The sequence below is a fragment of the Drosophila albomicans genome, chromosome 3, assembly GCF_009650485.2.
Source record: "Drosophila albomicans strain 15112-1751.03 chromosome 3, ASM965048v2, whole genome shotgun sequence".
Lineage (NCBI taxonomy): Eukaryota > Metazoa > Arthropoda > Insecta > Diptera > Drosophilidae > Drosophila > Drosophila albomicans.
Window position 1 is genome coordinate 46,225,026 of NC_047629.2, and position 25,267 is coordinate 46,250,292.

Genomic DNA, 25,267 nt, shown 5'->3' on the forward strand with positions numbered 1-25,267 from the left:
GATTTTTTTGTTCTTGGAATGAAAACATTTCTAACAAAACTTTTATCAGAGCAGCAAAAAAAATGAGACACAATTGTCAGAAATATTTGACAGACGAGCACACTCGACTGTAGCTTTCTTACTTGTTTTTTTTTGTTTTGAATTAACTAAAATAAATGTTCGTTATATAAATATATAAATTTGCCGTTTGTGTGTGCGTCTTAATCTGCGAACTGAATGGACGCATTCAAAAAATGTCCAAGCACTTTGGCTTGGCTTTAAAATTGCATCTGCAAATTGCAATTGTGCAAAAATTGTGCTGCAAAGCTGGAGTTTTTTGTTCTTAAGCGGAGATGTTTTTCTTTTTTCGAAAGAGATATTTGTGTGTGGGCAGTGTGTGTTGGTTGACTGTATGGCCTTCTCTTCGGACTGAGGGGGGAGGAGTTAACATAACGCAGATCCGGCAACTCCAAGCCTAATGCAACAACAAAAACATCGCCAATATGCAACTCTGACTATAATACACTCATACATCAATTCTGACGTACATACTTTTTGTAATATATAAAATATTTAGTCTTTTTCTGTTCTCCACACAGCGCTGTCGTTTTATTTGTGAGTATTTCTAACATATTCCAGAATTTTCTCGCAAATGAGACTCCCTCGGCCACTGGACTGGTAACTGATATTTTGAATTTTACAATTTTTGTGTTGTGATATAAAGTGTGTTCTTAATGTATTAGTTTGTCGGTGTTAGGGTTTCCAGGATGTTTACTCAGACTTCTCGAAAAGTTTAGTTCAAGCTGTTCGTACTCGTACGCTTTCTTGATCGTCTCTGGCCTTTGGTTTCTAATGGCTGACCTATGTAAGTGGGTCCTTTAATTCAACTAGGAATGTATTTAGGCAGAATCTGTCATATTGGTCACGTTTGGACGTGAGGGAGTATCCACTAGGGTCTGCTTCTCTGGCCAGTGACATCAATTCACTTCTTATTCTCGTGGCTGTGAAATATAATCTTCCCATACTGAGTCCGTCCGGAAGATTACAAGCATTTCTTCTGTTTTTTTTGCTGGAGTATAGTCGCTTGAGATTTGATTTGATGTCATCCCAACTGAGGAGTACATCGCAGACACTCAGTGCTTCGTCTGCTCTGTCTTTAATTTTGTCACGGATAGTTCCAAGTAAGTACTGTTCGCATGTTGCTTTGTCCACTGATCCGGCTAACAATAGTAGCTGTTCTACTCTACTTATAAATCTGTCAAGATTGTCAGGTGGGTAGTTGATGTACAATGCCTAGTAGTTGGTGTAGATTCAGGCTTGTGCTTGTAGGAATAGATGAATCCATAGCGTTGAATTATCATTTGTTTCTTACTCTTTCCTGTGTAATAGATATTAAATATTATCGGCTTCAACAGTAATGTATTGATTTAATAAATACTCAATAAAGTGTATTTGAGAGGTTAGTGAACATGTGACGGCAATAGATATTAAGTTGTTTGTTGTTTCAGCTTACAAATTTTAATTATTTTCAATGGATTTTAAAGTTAAAGTAATTTATTATATCTTCTCTAATTAAATCAAAGTATATGAGCTCTCGGCGGTATTGCACAGCGACGTAGCAAGAATTTCACAAGCGAAGGTAACACAAACACATGTACATATGTACATTTTTACATGGCATTTGCCGAAGTGAACAGTATCACTGTGTGTGATTTTTTATACCCGCTACCCATAGGGTATAAGGGTATTATAACTTTGTGCCGGCAGGAAATGTATGTAACAGGTATAAAGTATATATATTCTTGATCAGCGTCAACAGCCGAGACGATCTAGCCATGTCCGTCTGTGTGTCTGTCCGTCTGTGTGTCTGTCCGTCTGTCCGTATGAAACACTGGATCTCAGAGACTATAAGAGATAGAGCTATAATTTCTTTTCGACAGCATTTGTTATGTTTGCACGCAGATCAAGTTTGTTTCAAATTTTTGCCACGCCCACTTCCGCCCCCGCAAATCAAAAAAATCGAATAACAAGCGTAGTTTTAAAGCTAGCGAATTTTGGTATATACTATAATTACTATAGTAGTTATGATTTCTGAAAATTTGTTTGCGATCAGATAAAAATTGTGGAAGTTATTAAAGAAATACTTTTGTATGGGCAAAAACGCCTACTTACTAGGGGTCTTAGTTGCTTTGGCCGACAATCTAGCACATTCTGCCGTCTATGGTATATTTTGAATGGTGTACTATATCGATATACCAAACATACCATTTGGTATATTTTTAGTATTTTCGGTATATTTTGAAGATTATACCGCAATATTTTGCCTTTATTAAAAGTGGGTAGCGGGTATCTCACAGTCGAGCACACTCGACTGTAACTTTATTACTTGTTTTTTGTAATATTTGTGCAGTTGTGCAATAAATAAACTTATTATTCGTTTATGATTATTTTTTATATTCTTGTTTTTGCGTTAATGTAAGTTGATAAATGAAAACTGTTCCGGTGCCTTAACAGCGATTGTTGTACACATATACGGTCATCGCACATAGTAGTTTGAGATGGCGAATTTTTGTTTCTTTGCCATTTTCGTTGTTTTCTTTTTATCAAACATACTAAATTGATTTTATGATTGTTTTATCGCAATTCCCTCAAAAGTTGTCATTCTTGACTTGTCAAGCATTTGTGTGGAAATTGAATAGTTTATAAATAGCTTTAAATTCAAACACGCGCTATTCTCATTTGCATATTTAAAGAGTTGAATGGAAAATCACAAAAACACATGCGCACTGTGACAGTTTGATTTGTTTTTATGTCGAATTAAGCTCAACTAATACTTAATAAATATAAATGCTACGTTTGCTAATTTTATATGAGCACCAAAAGCTGGCTGCGATCGCTCTATCTCTCTCACTCGCACTCTTACTTTAAATAAAATTATGCGAGCACTGCTTTGCTTGCAAGCCCAACGCTAGAGTGCATTCTGTCTCCCACTCTCTCCTAACACTACTCTCTTCTAGCACTGCTTGCTGAAGTTGACGCGCAATAGCTTTGTTGTTGTATTTTATACCTTCTCTCTCGCTATATATGTGTCGGTGAGATAAATATCAATAGAGCTGCTTGCGCACTCTCAAAATACGCTCTCTCCCATCACACTCAAATACGGCAGAGAGTAATTAGTTGACGGTCAGCTGGTTTGTTATGATTGCACTGCACTGAAGTTAGACGCTGGGCAATGCTAGTAAACATTACAATTTTGCTCTCTCTTCTCTCTCTACGACTCAATTTAGTTGGCCTTGCTTTTGCTCTCTTTATGTTTGTCGTGTGTTTTTTGTATTTGCGTCTTGTGGCGAATTTAGGTGTTTGCTGTTAAGCTGAGCTAATCAAACGATCACAAACTCTCTCGCTCCCGCTCCCGCTCTCACTATCGCACACACTCTTCCTGCCCGCTGTGTCCAATATGCTACGTTAATTGGCTGATTAAAGGTCACTCTGGCGCTCAGCGGCAATTCGCTCACACTTTGCAAATTATTTAAACATCACAGCGAGGCGAATTTTGCGTTAGTTCAGTAGAAGCGTTGCGAGCGCACGTTGCTTATTTTATTTGCCCGGGAGGAACACAGCAGAGCTAAATTAAAACACATGTGAATATACATATTTAATATACGTATTACGTACTAGTCGCAAAATGACAACACACGAAGCAGAAGCAACAACAACAACACACACGAGTGAAAGCAATGGAATTGAATCGGAACATGAACAGGTAATTAAGTAACAAGGTGTCGATCATAAACATTGATTAACCGTTGGGCAACAACAACAATAACGATGCCAAGGGTCGCTCTCGCTTATCGAGTGTGATACAAAAAAAATCATCATGCACAGACGTGTCTATCTTTCAATAAAAATACCTTTGAACCGATCCAATTGCAGTCCCATTGCGATTCAACAGAGCAATTTGCTGCCTTGGCTTATCATTGGGGTATTGAGTTGAAAGCCAGCGATGTCGTTCGATAAGATTAAAGAGCCACGCGAATCAAAGTCGATGCAGAGTTTTTTTTTTGTACTTTACACAAAAGATATCGAGAAATTCGTTCGCAGCTACTGTTATTATTATGGTTAGCGAATGTTGCTGTAATTCTTAAAGTTGACATTCCGATTCAAGTCAGATAAGTGGAACTTGTTGCAGTTGCGGGAAAGAACTTGAGACTGGCGACTTGAAAGTTGTGACGCCTTTTCTGTTATTAAGCTCATTAGAAGTTCATCAATGTGCTGATAAAACTTTTGCCGGCATTCGCTTCGTCACACTTGAAAGCATTTTGCGCTAATTTTCAACTTGAGCAAGTAAAACTCTTCGAATACCAACAACAACAACAATAACAATAACAACTGTGTGCAAAACTTTTTTTGTGGCGCAAAACTACGAAAATCCATTTGTCGACATTTAAAGTTTGCATGTGCTGCAGTCAATTGCAAAGAGTGAAAGGGAGAGCGAGAGAGAGCGGGGAACAAAAGCTCTCTCATAGTGTTCACCCAACACCCCAATCGATTGACACTCGACGACGACTTTCTCCCTTCCCGGTTCAGCTAAAAAAAAAGAGAGATGATAAATTGTCGGCTAGCACCGTTCTGAATGCTGCCCATCAATCTGCACCTTGCTGCTGCTGCCGCCTCTCAGTTGTCAATTGTTTGAACTTTTTCACGTGTAAACCAAACGATTGATCAAATCAAGCGACTCCGGCACGTTCACAACGAATCTTGATATACTCTAAAGATTAGCTATCAGCTTAGCTGAAGACTGCGATAAGCTTGAGGTAATGTTGTCTAATCTCTTGTCATAAAAATTGTGTGGCAGAGTATTGGGAATTCGACTAGTTACCTTCGCTTGGGGTATTTTCTTTTTTTGTTTGGGTATTATTAACCAGGAATTGGGAATTGGGATACGGGTACAACAAGCTGACAGACTGTTATCCTTTGTTGAACATTTCGACCATCATCACAGCCCTCGGGTTATTCCAGACGTACGAAAGTTTGGCCTGTCAATTAGCCGTTAACAGCAACTAACCCGTTCCCTTACACTTTCTCCCTTCTGCAGCCTCCGATGGATGTGCGCATCAATATGCCCTGGGGATATGTGGTCGGACGATGGTATGGCAATCGTCAGGTACGTCCGATACTAGCACTACACGGCTGGCTGGACAATTTGGGCACGTGGGACAAACTGCTGCCGCTGCTGCCGAAACATTTGGGCGTGCTGTGCATTGATCTGCCTGGCCATGGCTACTCATCCAAACTGCCCGAGGGGATTGCCTATCACTTTGTCGACTACCTGTGCGTGATACTGCGCATCATGGAGGAATACAACTGGTCCAAGGTCTCACTGATGGCCCACTCGATGAGCGCGATGCTCTGCTTCATCTTTGCCTCGCTCTACCCCCATCGCTTGGACATGCTGATCAGCATTGATATTGTGCGTACTCGCTATCGCAAACCTCCTTCACAGATCGATTATCTGCGCACCAACATCGAACGCTACATGGTCGAGGATGAGCGTTTCGCAAATGCCAAGAGGGAAGAGCCTCCGGCTTACACGTGGCAGGATCTGGAGCATGTGCTGCACAAGGGCTCGGGGAAATCGGTGAACCTCGAGAATTGCCATCACATACTCGAACGCAATGTGGCCAAGTCCACCAAGTACCCCGACAAATACTTCTTCTCCCGTGACGGACGTTGCAAGTATTACTTTGAGTTCCACACAAGTCCGCCCTTTGCCGCCGAACTAGCGCGGACTATACGCAATGTTCCGTACTGTGTGATCAAGGGTTCCGAGTCGAACTTCATCGACGAGGAGAGTCAGGAAGTGATCGACATACTGCGCTCCAATAATCCACACTTTCAGCTGCACGAAGTCGAGGGCACTCACCATGTGCATCTCAACAATGCCCCCGGCGTTGCAGCCATCATCAATCCCTTCATCATGCACCACCGACCACCGCAGCTCGAAACGTGGACTGTGGATGAAGGCAACGAGTTGCCGGATGCAGTGAAGAAATTCGCTTTGGCCGTGGATGATGCAGAGAATGTGAAGCGAAGAAAGAGAAAAAGTAACCTATAGCTGTTGCACTCATCTCTGAGGCGTCGACAGCGCGAAGAGTCTATTAATTATCTATCTAGAACCAAGAACCACAAGAGGACTAAAGGCTTACGAGCATAGCAACAACTTAGACTTAAGTTTCTACAAATAAAACTGTGATTCAACACACTTTCAGACTTGGTAGTTATAATTTCAATAACTCTGTGAAAAGGTAATTTAGTAACTTTTCAGACAACAAACTTACCCAGCAAAACCGCAATTAATCAGGGATTACGACTGTGCGTCAGGGAAGTTTTATTCAACCTAAAAGTATATTTAAAATAAAGTACATTATTAGTATAAAGTTTGAAAAAAAAAATTTGCAAATACTAAAGAGTGAATTCGTCATATATTTATAATTAAATTTGTATAGAATGGACGTATTCATTGTTGTATTTTTCATACGTTGAAGTTAAAAGATTCTAATTATTGCAACTGCTATTTTTAATTATTTAAATTTAGAGATACTGATTAGCATGCAATACTGTTTAATTGTATAGATTCTTTATATATATATTTTAATATCATAATAGAATATTCTTTATATATTTCGCATAACAAACAATCTAATCCTAAATTACCGAAAGTTTTCACTTCATTTCTCTAATTCCCTTTGATAAATGTAAACATGTCAAACTCTGATGTACTCTCTCTCGACTTGATGCCATCAACTTTTGTGTGCTGCATAAATCCTCATCGTAATGCTCTTTTTGTTGTTGTTGGCGAAAATCAGGTGTTTTCGATAAACTTTTGCTGCTGTTTAATTACATTTTAAGTGGAGTTTAGTTGTTGGCTGGTGGAGGCATTCAAAAGTTGTACTCTCCAGCATAATCCCCAAGAATTCCGAGAACGATTTAATATACTGCTCATACGAGAGAGACAGACAGACAGAAAGACAGAGACTTGTTTCGGAGAATTCCTTTTTGGGCAAATTACCACATGCACCTTTTTCGATCAATCAACTTTTTGGGGGAGCCATTTAATTCGGCTTTAATCTTTGGGTCGCAGTTCATTGGCCACTTCATTAGTGATAAGGCTGATGGTGAGAAGAAGCAGAAGAGAGTGGAGAACCAAGGGACCAAGGGATGTGCGGCATCCACTTAAAAACAATGGCGTTGCAGGAAACAAAAGGGCCCAAAATGTCCGCCTCCAGAGTATGTCAGAGTGTGTTTGTGTGTGTGTGGGAACATTTTCGATGTGCGCCTCGAGGTATGCTACACTAAGCAGAAGCAGAAACAGAAACAGAAGCAGAAACAGAATCAGCTACAGAAAAGAGAACACACAGAAACGTGGCACAGAAAGAGCAAATGTCGAAATCGAACTGGGACCATTCAATGGGCAAACCCCGAGAGTCACTTCACGTCTCTCTCTCTCTCTCTGTGTCGAGTCTGTCTTTGGAAAAATAAACAAATTTAACGTTTTTATTGCCATAGCACGTTGCGGCCGGGTTTCTACGTAAATTAAATTAGGTAGGAGCCGGAAAAATTGTGCCAGTCCAAACGTTGAACAGCGGCAAGCGACTGCGAGGCTGCAATGCGATTACGCTTTTCCGACGTAACGAAATTGATAGCGGATATAAATGTTTAATGTTTTGGCAATAAAATTGCGGCAAAAGGCTGCCAAACCACTGAAAACCTGAAGGTGGGTAAAAAAGGGGGGACACAATGGTAGGGGTAAGGCCAGCAGTCGTTGATGCTGCTGCTGCTGGTCGCACTGATAAACCATCTTTATGATAAATTCAGTTTGCGGTTAACGCGCAATTTAATTTGTTTAAAATCAATAAAAATCATTTATGCCCCCTCGCTTCGTATTTTCCGTTTGTCGCTTGAAGTTGTTTCATCCATAAAGATGCGTGGGTAGCCAAAGGAGGGTTAAGTCAACCAGAAGACATTACGCAGAAGGAGTCAAGACAACCTCTTTGAAATGCCGATAAGATCGATTAAGTCTAGTCCATTATAGTAATAAATCCATTTCATTGCAGTAGTTAAATAGCCAAGCACAATTTAAGAAAAAAATATTGACTTTGCGGAAGAGCTCAATAAATCTATTTTCTTTAAGTGATGAATCGGAGAATCGTTTGCGGGAATGAAGATTAAAGTGTGATAAGGCCTTAAAATATATATTTATTTGGCCTTTGTTTAAGGATTGACAAATCTACTAATGATATAAATAAAGAGGTCTTATAATATTAAGTTGGAAAAGAATAATACATTTTATTTATGAGGTTTTTGAAGATACTTTTTCTAAACATTTTGTATTTATTCATTTGATCTGTTAAAGAATAATGTTCATGTTGGCCTCTTTTTTGAGACATTCATTGCTATATTAATTAGCATTACTTCAAACAAGTAACAAGAGTGTGTGATACTTGCTAACTACTTGCTAACTAATTTCAATAAGCGCAAGACAATGAAAATATACCAAATGCACTTCATGGTATATCTAAATACTACTACGTGCAATACATAAATATACCAAATGTAATTATTGGTATATCTTCTGTTCTTGGTATATAAATACTATTACTACGTACAATACTTAAATATATCAAATGCCATTCATGGTATATATGTGTATACTTCTACTTGAAAAAAATTTATATAGATGACAATATATAAATAAAAACGTGTTTCAACTATCAATTCAAAATACTAAACACTATGACGCAGTTACTACGAGTTGAATGGAATACTTTAACAAGTAGATGACTAATTTTCACATTCTATCAGAGTAGCGTAAACATTCTAACCATTACCCTGTAATTATTTGTAATGACTTGCTTAGTCTTCAATGCGCAGCTTCTCCCCAACTATTATTATGCTTAAAGCAACCTGAGCCTAATTAAACGACACTGTTTTCTAGGCACTTGAAGTCGCCTTAGTTGGTAGCTTGTTTATTAAACGTTCGCTTAGATTGAAAAATACGTAAATGTTTGCTTAATAAGCGTCGCGTTTGACAGTCGAGAAGTTGACAAGGCGTCACAAGGCTGATAAGAATATTGCGATAAGGAGGGAAATTCGAAGCAAGCGCTGTTGATGATGATGATGACGATGATGATGATGAGTAACAAGAGCAGAGCAACAAAAGGAAACACAGCCAATCGCTTTGTTATTAGAGCTTGTCCGCTTTGGCATTGACATTGGCGTTGGCCGTGGAGTCGCTAATTGGATACTGCTGGAAGACGCGACTCTTGTCCAGCTGCACCGATTGCAGCTCATGGGGCTGCTTGTCGTGGGCGAGAAAGTGATTCGTGTGCCAGAACTGCGTCTGAGCAGCGGGCAAATTGAGACGCCGAATGCCCAGCAGGCGATTACGGACATCAACAAGACTCGCGGTGCGTGGCTGCAACCAGACAACAAGCACGATGGCCAACAGTGTGAGGCACAAATAGGTTAAACTGCTGGCCAATAGCGCTGGCCAGACATCATCCTCCACATTCAGCTCATACTTGCAGCCCTCCATGACAGCCAACTGCAGTACAAATCCCACAGCCAGCGACAGCTCCGCGTAGAGAAACGGCGAACACTCCAGAAGCCAGTGGAGAGCCTGACTAGACAATACGCCAGCGCTGGCATAGATGAGACACAGGAAGAGAAAACTGTGCTCCGGCTGCTCGTCATTGTAGATGCAAAGCAGCGCCACCACAAGCGTTATCTGGATGACACCAAACAGCAGATAGACCAGCTTCGGAGTGTATCGCAGCAGGAGCAAAGCACTCAAGCCACAGCCGGCGGCATAGAGTGCAAATGGGGTATAGAGATGCGAACGTTCCACAAATCCCGTCGTGGCACTCCACATGAGTTGCAGATGCACAGGCGAGTGCAGCAAGCAGCAGCGTTGCAGCAACAGCACCAATCCACCCGAGAGCAACACCAGCCACTGACGACTGGGCAGAAGTTGATAGTCTGGGCGACCCACGAACTGGGCAAGCACAGCGGGGCGTGGCAGAAAAACGAGTCGTTCTTCGTTGAGCAGATTGAAGACCAGATCACGCGATTGCTTGTAGTTGTGTGTGCCCAGATGCTGCAGCAGCTCATTGATGCAGACGAAGAGGAGCAGCAGCAGATTGACAGCTAGCGAGATAAAGCCACAACGTTGTGGCTCAAACTCGTTGAAGATCGCAAAACCAGCAGCCAATCCTGAGGCATGACAAGCATTGCCAAAAGCAATGCGAGCAGGTCTCAATCCAGAGGCTTCGCTGCGCAAACTCACATAGCTAAAGCTGGCCACACAGATGACGCTGAGCCCCACGAAGCTGAAGTAGTAGCTAACAGCTGAGTAAGAGTAAGAAAAGAGTTGAAGGAGACGCATTAACCAAGTGGCAGCAACTCACCTAATTGTTTGCTGAGCATGAAGCAGCTGCCGAGTAGCGAGCAGAGCAATCCATAAAAGATTATGTAATAGTGATCATAGCTATAACGCTGTTTGCCACGCTTGCGCAGTGTCCAACCAAGGGCAAGGAACAAAGCCATGAAACCACCAACCAGAGCATACCAATGTGGCCACAGATTGTCGTAGACAAAAGCCGACTTCAGATAGTAGCCCAAGGAGAGGCCGCTGCCCCACAAGCAGCAAAAGACTGACAGAAAAAGATTAAAAAATGGAGAGAATTACTCTAAAGATTCGCTTACCTAGCAGATCAGGCAGTTGCAGCATAATGCGCAATCCCTGCCAAATGGTATCAGCCATCGAATGCTCATCGATCTGTGAGTGTTGAGAGTTTACTTTCAAATGAAATCTATGCCAAGAACAATTTACAGCTTGCAGCTGCCGCTGCTGCGCTGTCTTTTATCAGTATCTTGTTGACTGATAAGATACAGCAGAAGCAACATAGTAATTAAACTGGCCGTGCCATAGCTGGCTGTCGCTTTGAGCTCGGTTGCGAAAGTGCCACAATGCGGGGCAACGCAATGGAAACAACCTTAAACTCGATAGCCAAAACTTTTGTCAATTTGCAATTTATGCAATCACTTTTCTCTGGCCAAAAGTCAGCCAAACATTTTGTCAAAATAAATCAATTGCAATCATAAATACAATTTTCGACAAATATTCTGTTTGGTCTCTTGGCTTGTCTTGTCCACAACAAATGTGAAAGGAAACTAATAAATTTGTCTAAATACTTTGACAGAGTGTGGAAAGGGGTGAAATGAATATGATAAATCATTTTCGAAAACAAAACTTCAAGTGCAGCAAATATTTAAATGAAATGAAAACAGGGCAACTAAAGTGAGAATCATTTCATTTTTTTTCCTACAAAACATTTCTTTACTCATAATTTCAGTAACTGGATTTTCGAAACTTTAAGAGAACTTTATCTAGTTATTAAAGAATACACAAATGTATTACAAAAACGATATGGTGGGGAACTCAAATATTATTTACTATTATTATATTACTTTTTTTATATTTCGATATAAGTATTGCGTTTCACGGTATTTAATTTTAGTTATTTTAATTTTTTCTCAACAACATTTTGGTCGGAAGTGCATTAATTCACATTTTTTCAAGCGCCTAGCTTTTCGCAAAAAATGAAAAGAATTTTCCTACGTATTTTTCTGTTCACTTTAAAAATATTTGAAGCAAAAAATCTGAAATTTGTTAACCAGAATAAAAAAAATAAATTGGCATTCAATTGTAATATTTTTTTGAGTTGGAATTTTTTCCTGCTAGGATTTTAGAGTTTATTATAAGTTACTATTTATAATCCTCATACTGCGTATTAATGTTTGGTATATTTTTCAATTTTCATTTTTTTAAGGTACTTCTTATGCTTCGGCAAATTTCACATTTAATATATATAAAAAAAAAAAACAATAAAAAAGTATTTATAACAAAATCTGTATATACATATATATTAAACTGATAACTATACAGTTAAAAAACAGCAATCTTTTTGAGTAAACCGAGCTTCATTAAGTAAGATTCAACTGTAGTAGATTGCGACTGCATGAATTGCAGTTGAAAATAAACTCATGCAGATATGCATCAAGGTGTTAAGAAAAGACACACGTGTGTAAACATTTTCTCTCTCTCTCTCATTTTCGCTTTCACACACCCACACACAGAAATAATCTTGCTAGCTTAATAGCTAAAACAGCGACGTCAAGTGCTGAGCTGCATTCTAGGTGGATTCTATGCGTTCGCCTAAAAGCAGGCAACGCTTTTTTTGCCGGCACGCAGCTTAGCGCGCCAGAGCACTATGGGGCATTTTCCATTTTAGCTGGCATTTAGGCGTTTTTGAAAAGTGTTCCAATTAGAAAAATGTTAATGTCAATGCATTAACAGAACATCAAACTGTTATGGCTCATACCAAAAACATGTATATCTAACAGCTCTTTTGAGCATAACAGCTATAAAGTCAGCTGTTGCCTACGAAAGCACGCGCGCTAAGTTTGCATATTTTTTTTCGGTGAACTTTGTTTTTCATTTATTCATGTTGAAAGTTATTAATAACAAAAAGAAGTCATGGATAACAATTTCACAGGTTTGTACTATATGTTAAATGTAAAAAAATTAATCAAATTGTGTATGTTTATACTAATATGATGTAATTTTTTTAAAAGCCTTTTAAGCTGGATTTTAAAGAACAATTTTCAACTTTGGAAAGGATTTTGAAAATGAAGTTAGCAAAAGTTAGCAAAAACTTCAAGTGTATGTTGTAGTGTTGTCAATTCTTAATCCATCAATAGTTGTCTTATGCTGCACAATTCCGCACAATTGGCACAATTTGCTTTTTTCTCAGAGAACCTCACGTTTTCCAACACCGATTTGTGCTCTGCAGAGCTCTGTAGGAAATAGAGAGAAGGGCCGTCTGAAGCAATGTTTTGTGAATAACTTCCTTGTTTTTGATCCGATCGGCACAAAATTTGCAGTGCACATCCGGGATAGGATTTACATTATGTCTTCCAAGAATGGGGTCGTTTGCTCTAAAATTGCTCAAAATATTCAATTTTTTTTTAAATTTTGAGGGCGGAAGGGGCGGGGAAAAATTTTAAAGGGCGTGTCGAATTCTGAAGGGTAAGTATATATTGGTGTACAAATTTTATAATACTAACTCCATAGGTGTCCGTAATATTCAATTTTTTCCGATTCTTGGGGGCGGTAGAGGTGTTGCCACGCCCACTTTTCTATGATAGATTCCTCGGGAATATAGTAACATAATACCGAAAACTGCAGTAAAAAATCTCGTATGGTTTACTCGTAATATTAAATGCCAGCTAAAATGGAAAATGCCCCATAGTGCAGAGGTAAATGTGTGGCGAGGAGAGACATCGAAAGAGGAGAAGAGGAGAGGAGGGACGCAAAAAGAGCGTGGCAGGCAGGCAGGCAAGAGGTCGGTTGAAGAGGCCACAACCCTTGAGGCGAAGCACAGGCTAATTAGTTGAAGTTGTTGCCAGTGTTGCCAGTTAATTGACTTTTGACGACCCTTTGCGGTTGTTGTTGTTGCTGTCGCTGTCGCTATGTTGCAACTGCAGCTGTCGTTCGTAGTTGTTCGTTGTTAGTGGCAGTCATTGCCATTGCTTTTTATGCTTGCTTTACATTTATATATATTTTGCTTTGTTCACTCCGGGGTTATGTGCTTTTTGAGCAGACGCTTATAGCATTCAATGAAGTGAACGCTAAGCTGTGCAATTTTTTGGGAGAAATGCTGCTTGAGTAGATTATTTTTAGTTGTAATTACGCATTAAATAACTCAGCTGCAGTGCATGCCCATTATGCATCTTATGGCCCATAAAACTAAACACATTCTTCTAGCCATGGCAATAAATTTGTGAGCTGTGAGGCAGCTGCAACAGCAACAGCAACAACGACAACGACAACAACGTTGTTGAGTGCATTTCATTTTGCTGAAGCGGCCACTTAGTTGCGCGCCCTTGTCCCATTTCTATTTCCTTCCCTACGCCTCTGACTATCGTTATACCCGTTATCCATAGGGTAAAAGGGTATTATAACTTACATCAGTGTCTGTTTGTCTGTCTGTCCTTTTTAACGTACGTCTCAGTGACTATAATATTTGAGGTTATGATTTCTTCGATAGCAATTGTTATTGTTGAACGCAAATCAAGTTAGTTTTAAATTTTGTTTGCCTCACATCCCCTCCTTGCAAACCGAAAAGCAAGCGTAAATTTAGTAGATTTTTGTTATACTAACTTCAGTATATTATAAGAATAATAACATTGTTTTGCTTTTATTGAAAAAATGTGGCGTAAATTTCGGTATATTTCAGTTTTTGGTATATTTATTTGGTATATTTAAAGACTCCCGAGGCGATTTGCTTTTATTGAAGATTGGTAGCGTAATTTTCGATATATTTTTTTTATTGTTTTTGGTAAACTAATTTAGTATATTATAATAATACAGCAGTGCCCATTAAAAACTAAAAACAAACGTAATTTTCGATATATTTTTGTATGTTTTGGTATACTTATTTAGTATATTTTAAGTATAATACCGCAAGTTTTTTCTTTTATTGAAAATGGGCACTGAAAGTTTAAATCATATTTTCGGTATATTTTTGGTATACTCTTTTGGTATATTTTAAGAACTTCGCAGTTTTTTGATTTTATTGAAAGAAGGTAGGGAGCATCTCACAAACGTAAACATTTGGTATATTTTGAGGTATTTGATATATTTTTTGATATACTAATTTGGTATATTTTAAGAGTATTACAGCAGAACTTTGTTGTTATTGAAAATTAGTAACGGGAATAGAACAGTCGAGCACCCTCAACTGTAGCTTGTTAGAGATGTTGTGCATAAATTAAATTAAAGCTGTGCCTGCCACAGCATCAGCAACAGCAACAAAACGGACCAGGAAGAGCAGTGGCCAAACCCACCGCGCAATTACTCAGAGCTTGGGGAGGCTTGGCACCTAAATCATGTCGCAACAGAGCCAACTTCCAGCTTCCGCCCACACCAACGTTCGCTCCCTCTGACCTTCAGACATTTGCAAATGTGTAAACATTTTTCAGTAGCATGCCCCACACACACACACACACACTATTCCCCTCTCTGCACTCGCTTTGTTGTCACAGATACTTTGCACTGATTTATGCAAATTGCTTGCATGGAAAATCAGGAAAAATCGTTAATTGCGCCAAGTGCTGGACGCACGCTCTGTGCATGTGTTGCAACAATTACAACTCCATCTCCATTTCCATCTCCATCTCCAGCTCCCTCGCAACTCTCGCTTGCCTGACTCGCGGCAATTATGCAAATTTAAGAGAAAAAGTTAATGCTACTTGCTGCATGTTTGCATTATTAAATTGATGCACTTTAATGCCCAGTTTTTCCTTTCCCTTTCGCAGTGCGTTGAAAACAATTTTCCTGTTTTTTTTCTTTCTGCACTGCACTTTTACGGGGTCAAAGTGCATTTTAAATGCCCGCATTCAACAGCAGCAACAGCATTGCCATTTGTTAATCCTTCTTGCTGTTGGGGGACGACATTTTATAAAATTTTATTGAAAATGCTGTAAAGGACTTTTCTTTTTAAACTGGAATTGAATAAAGTTGAGAAATTGTTTTCCCCAAAAAGAAAACTTTATCATAATCAACTCGCTTTCTTTGCGTCTCTTTTGCTGTGGTGAAATTGCTGATGAAATTGACAAGCTTTTGTGGATTATAAAGAGAGCGAAACTTCTTATGGCATCTCTTTTGACTGTTATTCGCTTTTATCAGCGACTATTTCTATTTTATTTGCGTCTATTCAAAGCAGAGTCAAAACAGGCAATTACTCAAAATTCATGGCTGACTTTTTTATGAAAATGATTAGGCTGCACTTTTTTATTAGCCAAGATAGTCGCATGTGTGTTCGAGTGCACTATGTTGAATTTGACCCGTTTTTGTGGCCAAAATTAAAATTTTTTAAATTAACAAGATTTTTGAATGCAGGTTTCTTGTATAATAAAGGTTATTGCTATACGAAGGTATTTTAGAAAAGTGGGCGTGTCAACGCCCACATAAATCGAAAAAAAGCGAATACATAAATCAATTTTCAAGTTAGAGAATTTTGGAACACATGATGAATGTCCTATTTCAAATGCTTCCTGAAAATTTGGTTCAGATCGGATAATAAATATGGAAGTTATTCAAGAAAAAAAAAAATCGCAAAGGCTTTAGCAGTTCTGCAATTCTGGCCAAATGCTACTCCCTAATAATTCAAATTACGCAAAAAACCGCAAAAAAACGCATAATGAGCTTACATGTTATGAATTCAGAATTGACAGATCTACAACATGTATATGGACACTTACTGAACAAATTTGAACATTTTAGTTAAAAACCTTTTGGAAAGTTCAACTTTCTTTCGAAAAGTGACAAGGGGACAACACTTGCTAAATATACAAATTGTTAGAAAAATACGAACAAAACACGGAACATATTAGTATCAACACATAGTAATAACTTAAAGAAGTAATATTCCTTTTGAATTTTATTATTCAATGATTTTTTGTGGGAGATATGCCAATTTGAAATTGCATCGCAAATTTAACATTTAACACTGCACGTATTGTCTGCTTGCAACAGCTTACTTTAACAGCTGTTATTTTAACATTAAACTGTTAAGTTAACATTTTCGGTATACAATATCGCGATTTGATCATTTCTCAACATGGTAACATTAAAAACACGGAAATTTGAATACTTGCGAAAAATGAGTTTTGGCCACGAAAACGGGTCAAATTCAACATAGTGGAGTGTGTGTGTGTAGCTGCAGGTGTTGTGCGAAGTCAGTTGAATGGCAGCTGTAAAAAGTGTGCGACAGGCAGAAACTACATAAAAGAAGGACGAGGTTATGGACTCGAGTAAAAAACAACAACACTTCCATTTGGATACACCTCGACTACACATCACTTCCCCCCTCTTATGTCCAGCCAGCATTTTGTCTCATCTAAAGCTGAGCCCTAAACCAAAGCCAAAAGCAGAGCGCGCTTTGGCAGCTTTTATGTGGCGCTATAAATAAAGCAATAACATCATTTTGAAGTATCTCATTACGTGTTACGGCAGCTATGAGTATGGCAATTTTTTACGACGCACAGCAGAGCAGATCCCCTTCTCCACTCCGCTCCCCTCCCTGCTCAACAGTCTAACACCTCTTCTCACACATCGACACTTGGCTCAGTCAAACACTGCAAAAGTTTCGAGTAGTTTGGCCTAAAAGTATGCCACAAAATTGTGTATCACAGTATGAGAGTGTGCGTGTGTATCCGTGTGTGTGTGTGTGGTTGTGTGTTGCCAAGAGGCATTTATGCAAAAGTTTTTTGGGGGTTCGCCTCAAACTCTAATGCTTTGGCAATTAGTTTTTTGGCAATGGCCAAGCGAACGACCCACACACACACACATTAAACCAGTCCAAAGCTTTGGGGGGGGGGCGTGGCTGGACTGTGGCTAACTGACTGAGAGGCCCAAAGCCATCAAAATGATGGCCAACTATCAAATGGCAGAGCACACATTTGCACAGCTGCCGCAATTAGCACGTTTCGCACATTGATTTGGGCCACCAAAAGAAATTGAGAACTTGGCCAAGTTGTCCCCGCTGCTTCCCTTCCCCTTGGTTATTAAAATACTTTTACTGGGTGGGCGACGACAACTATCCAATTTTTGTGTAATTATTAATTATGCAATAAGTGCAAATGAATGGCACATTTGCGAGGCATAAGTATGCCATTTTTCTTTGGAAACCGAGACAGCTGCAAAGTCATAGAATTCTACTGCCAATAAATATTTATTGAATTGAGCAGCAGTCAAAGCACATTTGAAATTTGTTTGCAGCTATTTCATTTTCATTCATTCATTCAACACGTAATAGAAAATAAAATAGTTCCTGTACAATATTGAATTTAATAACTGCTCTGCTTTGAATTTATTCGAATTTAATTGAAAAAGTTTTACAAATTCCATCCAAAAATTTTGTTTTACGTCTGTCAAGCTTGAAATTGGAATATGATTTCCACTTGGAACCACTTTCAATTTGCTGTTAAATTGAAGAGCAGCATATTTTATAAATTTTGCCACTTGAAAATTATGAATTTTTAGGCTTTGAATCGTTTTTTGTCACTCTGCGCATTGATTTAGTTGCCCGCTCACAACTTCCTACTTCAGTTTATCTTCACTTTCAGCAAGCTTTTATTATACCCGTTACCCATGGCGTAACAGGCTTCTCGGACCATCTTTCTGTCTACAGAAGTTATATGAGAAATTCTTTTGTATGGGCAAAAACACCTACTGCAATCGGGTCTTAGTTGCTTTGGCTGACAATCTAGTATATTTTGCACTATATGGTATATTTTTAATGTTGTAATTCATTTATATATATACCAAATATAGCTTTTGGTATATTTTTAGTATTTTAATTTCAGTGCTGCAACAATTTTCCAAATATAAACATCGGTATATTTTAGTATTGTGAAGTAAATTTGTAGAATATGATGTATTTCAAAACGAATAGCTGGTATTTCAAAGTCGAGCACACACACTCGACGTTGGTATATTTTTAGTATTTTTGTGGTATAATAATTTCATACATTTTAAAATAGCTATAGCACTGTTTCCCTTTTATTCAATATGGAAACCGGGTATCTCACAGTCGAGGACAATCGACTGTAGCTTTTTCACTTGTTTTTTCTATGAACTGACAGCATATTTATTTGGCCCCGTTAACATTTGCATAAAATGTCAATTTTATTTATTTTATCGCACAAAACGAGAAAATAAAGTGCGTCCAACGAGGGAGAAGGGGAGCCGCGAAAAGTCTCATTTACTTGCGAGTCAGCTTTGTTGGCGCCGCCAATTTTTCAGCTGCAATTTAAATTTTTATACATCGCGATAAAGTCGAAGGGACTCTCCCGAAAGCAAGTCTATCAAATCAGGCTGAAAAATGAGAGTTTCACCCATAAAACTCGAATGCAATGCGAACGAATGCGAGTGCATAAATATTTAGAGCAAGTGAGAAGCCAATTTCAATTACAACTTTTTGGCGTTTGGCAATTATGGCGAGTGTTCGACAGGACGAAGCCGTGCAGCGACACTGTCTAGACTCGAGGGAAGGGGAGACAGTCGTCCCCTCCTCACATTTGAAAGTGGCCTCGGGGCCAACAACACACACGTGCCTGACAGCGCCAGACACGCGAGCAGCAATTGCCTGGCTGACTAACTGAGTGACTGACTCGCTGACTCACTGGTTGGCTGAGTGACTGACTTGGCTGTCAACAACGTCAACAGCAGGACTCGCCGTTTATAAACTGTCGCTAAAGAAATTCGCAAGTGACGAAGCAACGCCTATGCTCAGAGAAAAAAATTACAAATTTAAAACAGTCTGTCAGCACAGCGGAGAGAGAGAGAGAGGGAGGGGCATACGTTACTCATACGCACTGTTAACAGCAGTGGCGAGAGGACTCTGACATGCGTGCAAATGCCTTACCACTTAGTTGTGCTTGCACTCGCACTCGACAAAGTTTGCATTTAGCACTCAAATGTTCCGACAATCAAAAGTAAAACAACTTTCGCCCAAGAAGCGAGAAGCAGCAGCAACTTGTCGAGTTCAACAAATTTACCCGCTGCATTTTGCAGTTACTTTTTTGGGTAAATGCTTTTTGGTTTCTTGCTTCGAAAGTTTTTGCAGACCTCCGATCAACAAAAATCATGACTGCCAAAATACCCTGGCAAGAAGTTGCCAAATGGCAAATGCATTCAAAGGGTATTTGCAGCTGTGAAAAGAAATTCTTAAGAGAAGTCAATGCTTTGCCTTTTATTTATATTTAAATTAGTTGTGTTTGTACTTCTGTTGCTGCTGGCAATTTCACAGTTCAATTCATGCCACAAAATGTTGGCTAAAATATTTGCCAAACAAATTAAAATTTACATTGATATCAGAGAAGTTGTTGCTTGCAACAAAATTACACGCCATTCTCCCTCAGCTTGCCATTGGCAAAACAAGCAGAAGCAAAAGCAGAACGCGGCAAACGAACAGCCAAAAAGTGAATAAATACGAATGCAAACAAAACAAAAGCGAAGGATGCAAATGCAAATGACGAACACAAAGCGAGTGATAGGTGAGGGGAGGGTAGAGGAAGGGGGTGCTGTTTAGGCCATGTACGTGCTGGCAGCTTTTTATGCGCTTTTATTTTTTTGTTAGCTGCTGCTTTTGTACGGCACGTTCCAACTACGACTAGGAATATCCTTTGCTCGCCGCTCACCGCAAGCAAATTTCACCAAATGGCAATCAAATTTCGCTCAGCTTTCGCCCTCTCTCTCTCCGTCTCGATGTTAAATAAACTAAAAGAGCAACAAAAACAACGAAGACGAGAGCTTATCTGGATGAGCAACTAATGTGCACATGTCAAGCTGTCTACCAGCTCACAGATATTTATCTTGATTGCCCATTTTGTGGCCAAGAAGGAGAACAAGCAATACACAGAGAGAGTGCAACTTGCGAGACAACAGTGCGTATGATTTATTAGATAAAAAGTTTAATTGGATTTCAAGCAAATGGAAAAGGCAGCAAAATGCTTGCACAAGCATTTATGAATTTGTTTTTCATTAAAAGCCAGCGATTTGTTTGATTTGTGTTTCATCTCTCGTTCGTTCTTCCTTTTTGGTAGAAATTAATCGGAATTCTCGGAGAAATTTTGTGGTTTGTAGCCACACAATTGAAAGAGCAGTCACAATGCCAAATTCTAATTACTGACCCCGTTGAACTATTGTGACAGTTCAGAGTTCAATTACTGGTCAGAATGCCAAAAGTTACAGCCAAAAACAAGTCACACACACACACGCACACACTTTAATACACAGGCTAAGCGTAAATTGGCAAATACGAATCCCGTCTCCCCCTCCTCATGGCTTTGCTGAAAGAGAGAGACCGAAATCAAAAATAAACTTTGAATTACAAACTTTTTAACTACAATTTCCAATTACAAAGGATCCCATGCTGTTGCAGTTGCAACTGCATTTTCTAGCCAATTCCAGACTCATTCCCCATTCACATTTTCCCTCCCGTCTCTCTCTCTCTCTCTCTTCCACTACCCAAAATTGTTGGCATTCGTTTGTAGTTTTACCCTTGCAGTCTTCTACAGGACAAGTGCTGGTGTATCTCTCAATGGAAATTCGAAAAACTGGTAAAGCACACTGGGGACTAAGTTGCAAGCAAGCGTTGCAACAACAACAACAACAACAACTGTTAACCAAAAAAACGCAAATTTATGGCTAGACTAAGCACCGAGCCGACACTACGAATAGAGGAGTTGGAGTCTATAAACCAGATATTGGCGATTTTCGTGCAATTGTCTTGGCATTACACACGGATTCAGATGCAGAGCTGGAAGTAGATGCTTGCTCTATGCACTGTGGCCACTCGTAAATAACGATTGGCATGCGGCTCAAGTGGCCAAAAACACAGAAATACAGTGTTCACACAGACAATCCGATTCAGTTGTAGTGAAGCGTGCACAGATAACACGCTCTCCCTTTTCGTTTGGCCAACATACATATATCGAAGCATTTTGAATTATGATACGCAGCGAGTTTTGCCAACTTGGGTCGAGTTGTACACAGATTTATGCCTGACAAATTCCCAAATATATATGACTCTGCGCTATGACAATGCATAAATTAGCCACATTAATTATTAACCGGCAAGCCAATGAGCCAACTAATCAACGCATGAACAAAACGAAACAAACAAACAATAACCGAAAACAAAACAAAGTCAAATCGAAACGGAAACCGAAAAAATAACTTGGTTCGAATGGAATCATAAATTGTGTGGCTAATTAATTTATCGACATTGGGTTTGGTATTTCCGTATTTGCCACAAAATGTTGCGCGTGGCATCGAATTGTGTATTAAGTATACGCACATGGCGCGCTAAATTTATAGCATAGTTATCGGTTGATGAGTGCACAAAAAATAATGCATACTTTTGCGCGGCAAATGATAAATACAATTACAACTACTGAAAATTAGTGTTGCATACTTTCAAGCGCATGTTTTAAATAACTTGCCAATTAATTGCAATCGACAAAAAGGCAAAGCGAAATAGTGTTGCATACTTTTGCGCGTTGTACATAAATGCTAGTGACAAATACCATTGCATACTTTAAAGCATCGCAGACAAGTGTAATGAGAGTCGATTGAAAATGCCAACAAGATACATCATTTGAATTACGAGAGTGTAAAGTAATAGCACACTTTAGTGCACAAGTTTATCATTTTCTAATTTGATAAATCTGTAATATAAACACACTGCAAATTGGATGCAGTTAATCAATATTGAAGGCGCATAAGTAAAGTTCTCACCTGCTGCTGCTGCTGCAGGGTTTGTCCAAAGTCGTAATTGCAATTACAAATTAGAAAATTATTATACCAGCATAACAAATATTTGTATCCTTCAATTAACAGCATTTAATACGCAGTCTGTATGCAAAATAAGAGAGAGGGCATCAACTACATAGTCACACGTTGGTTCAAATTGTGGCTGCTGTGCGAATGCAAATTAGAAATGCAGCCAAAAATGTAAATTTGCTTGGCTTTTGTGTAACTGTAATTCCATGCACACACACACGCTCACGTAAATTGAATGCATCAGCCAGTAAATAGAAAAAAAAAAGAATGGCAAACCAAGAACTGGAACCACAAAATGAAACTTTTTAGCTTAAGTAATTTTCGTGTGAAAATAATTCATTAAAATTAGATTAAAACGCTCGCTGCCAGCACAAAAACCTCAAAAACGTATAACGAGCAGCTCGAAACGAAAAACCTAAAATGCGATATGGTAAAATGTGAAATGTGTAAAACTAGAAAACAGACTAAGGACTGCACATTTTTGGCAAATGATTTCTTAATGCAATTTCTTGTAACGATAGTGTTTTTTTTTTTTTTTTTTTTTGGGTCGGGTCATGAGACCGGATGCCATTGTTGCTCTTAAAGTTCTCACACGGCAAAATGCCGGGGAAAAGCACATAAAGAATAATAGCAGAGAGTTGTTCCCCCTCGCTCGCTCCCTTCTTCTACTTGTTCTTCACTCTATTGTTGTTGCTCGGCTGATGTGCGTATCAGGCAGCAGGAGACTTCCGGTGTTTTCCTTTGTTGAGCATCTCTCTCGACCAGCGACCCAGACTGAGGACTGAGCCGGGTTGAGCTGTGAGCTCAGCTCGAAATGATGCCATGACGGTACACCAACACTCTCACACACACACACACACACACACGCACACAGAAACACACGCATGCAGACAGGTTGAAGGCGTCAGTCCATGAGTCTGTTCAGTTTTCAGCACTTCGTTCTCACAGTTCGCAATTCGTCGAGTCGAGTGCACTAAATGTGTTGTTGTAAGAAGAGATACCCGGAGAATTGTTTATCTACCGTTGAGCAAAATGAAAAATAAACGCTAGGAAATGGCGAGCAAGCGATATGCGAAATGGAGGAGGCGGCGACCTAAACTCAATCCCGAACCGACATTAACCCTTTTTTGCCAGACCCATTGTTGCGACTATCTGCTGCGACATCATAAATATTTATCAAACGAAATGCTGTCATGGCGAAGAACGGGGGGCACTTAAGGTGTCAAAAGGGACACAACAAAACAGCGAGGACAATGTGCGATGGAAATAAGGAAAGCGAACAAGTGTTAACCGCACAAGTAAAGCAAACCAAAAGCAAAGCAAAAAGTAGAGCAGCGAAAAGCGAATGGGAAAAAGAAAAGAATGGAAATTAATTTGCATATGTTAAGTGGCAGAAGCAATTAAAGCCCTGGCACGCAACCGAAAGAGGCCCCATAAGGAGATGGATATCAAGAGACAGAGAGAGAGAGAAAGAGCAAGCTCTGGCAAAGTCGCTGCTGCGGACGCGGTTGATTGAGATGTGAAAAGGCGCAAGGCACAAGGCGCATAAAGCACAAGAACCGAGCACGCTCCCAAATGCCAACTCAAGTCTGACTACTCGGGCAAGGACCGGGGCAAAAAGAAGAAGAACCCAAGCCGGAGGAGCGAGGAAAGCACTGTGGAAAATGTGAAATCATAATTGGCTTCCAAATGCTTGAACTCAATTATGTGCGCAAATTTCGGGTATGCTGTCGTTGACAGGCAAATTATGGATTCAAGGCCAGCTCCCAGTTCCCAGCTCCCAACTCGCAGTTTGCTCGTTTAATATGATATGTACATAGTACTGCCATATATGTATATTTATATATATATTGTGTGTGTGTAGCACTTGAATCAAAGCCCAGGAGGTGGATGGGTGGCCAGTGAAATGGCACTTTCACTTTAGGGGGGGCGTGTGCTCAAGACAATTTGCATAGCATTTCAACGGCCAACAAGGCCCAAGGGTAACCAGCGTAACAGAGAGTGTATGAGGGGATAGGGAGAGTAGGGAGTGAAATAGGTGCCCAATGGGAATGCCAGAGAGCTGGAGGGGGGAACCGAATGGAGACAGTTCAGAGCCAGACATGATAAATTACTCAAACACGAATTAAATATAAATCATAGCTAACGCGCCTGCAATGTGCAATGCACAGGAAATTTACACAATGCATTTGCAATTGTGTTCTTGGGAGGCGTGGCCGACGGGTGGAAGGCAGGTGGAAACCGACGATGACGACAGGTTTGCCCGGAATCAAGCAAGTGAGTGGCTGCAGCAGGAGGCGTCACTCAACACAAGGTTGCCTTAGTCAAAAGGTGCAGAAAGCGTAATCAACAGACAGCAGACAGCAGCGAAATGCCGAGACAGACAGCCAGACAGACAGACAAGCGGAAAGGGGATATGAGAATTGTGGTGAAAACCGACGGTGAACTCCGCTTTTCCACTTTCGCTCCGTCAGTTATTGGAATATAATAAAATACAACATTTAAAAGCACTAAAAAACGAAGGCATGACTTATGGCGAAGTCCAAAATACTCTTGAAATTTAGTAATAGAATTATTTTCATGTTCATGATGATAAGCCACTTTTTTTGTGTAGTAGAAATCATGCGATAGTCCAAAGAAGGCGTTTGAATTCTAGCTCAAAAATAGCTGATGAATTTGCAACGCAATAAAATGTAATAAAAATCAATATTACACCTTCATGCTAAGTTAGTGTATTAGTTGCGCCTACTATAAAGTCGTAACTGTCGCATTATCACAAGTTGAACAAATCGCTTTACAAGCGGCACAAGGTCA

At 39.6% G+C, this 25,267-nt stretch overlaps 2 protein-coding genes across 2 annotated transcripts; one reads left to right on the forward strand and one right to left on the reverse strand.

Moving 5' to 3' along the window:
* Positions 1 to 3,526: 3,526 nt before the first annotated feature.
* Positions 3,527 to 6,239, forward strand: LOC117570515 (probable serine hydrolase). The gene is made up of 2 exons (XM_034252214.2): positions 3,527 to 3,742; positions 5,075 to 6,239. The coding sequence occupies exons 1-2, from the start codon at positions 3,665 to 3,667 to the stop codon at positions 6,092 to 6,094; spliced, it is 1,098 nt and encodes a 365-aa protein (XP_034108105.1). The 5' UTR covers positions 3,527 to 3,664; the 3' UTR covers positions 6,095 to 6,239.
* A 2,750-nt stretch (positions 6,240 to 8,989) lies between these two features.
* Positions 8,990 to 12,431, reverse strand: LOC117572167 (uncharacterized). Its single transcript, XM_052003594.1, has 4 exons — positions 12,423 to 12,431; positions 10,744 to 10,897; positions 10,446 to 10,691; positions 8,990 to 10,386 (listed from the first exon to the last, which is right to left on the reverse strand). Exons 1-4 carry the CDS (start codon positions 12,429 to 12,431, stop codon positions 9,224 to 9,226), a joined length of 1,572 nt encoding a protein of 523 aa, XP_051859554.1. The 3' UTR covers positions 8,990 to 9,223.
* Positions 12,432 to 25,267: the final 12,836 nt, after the last annotated feature.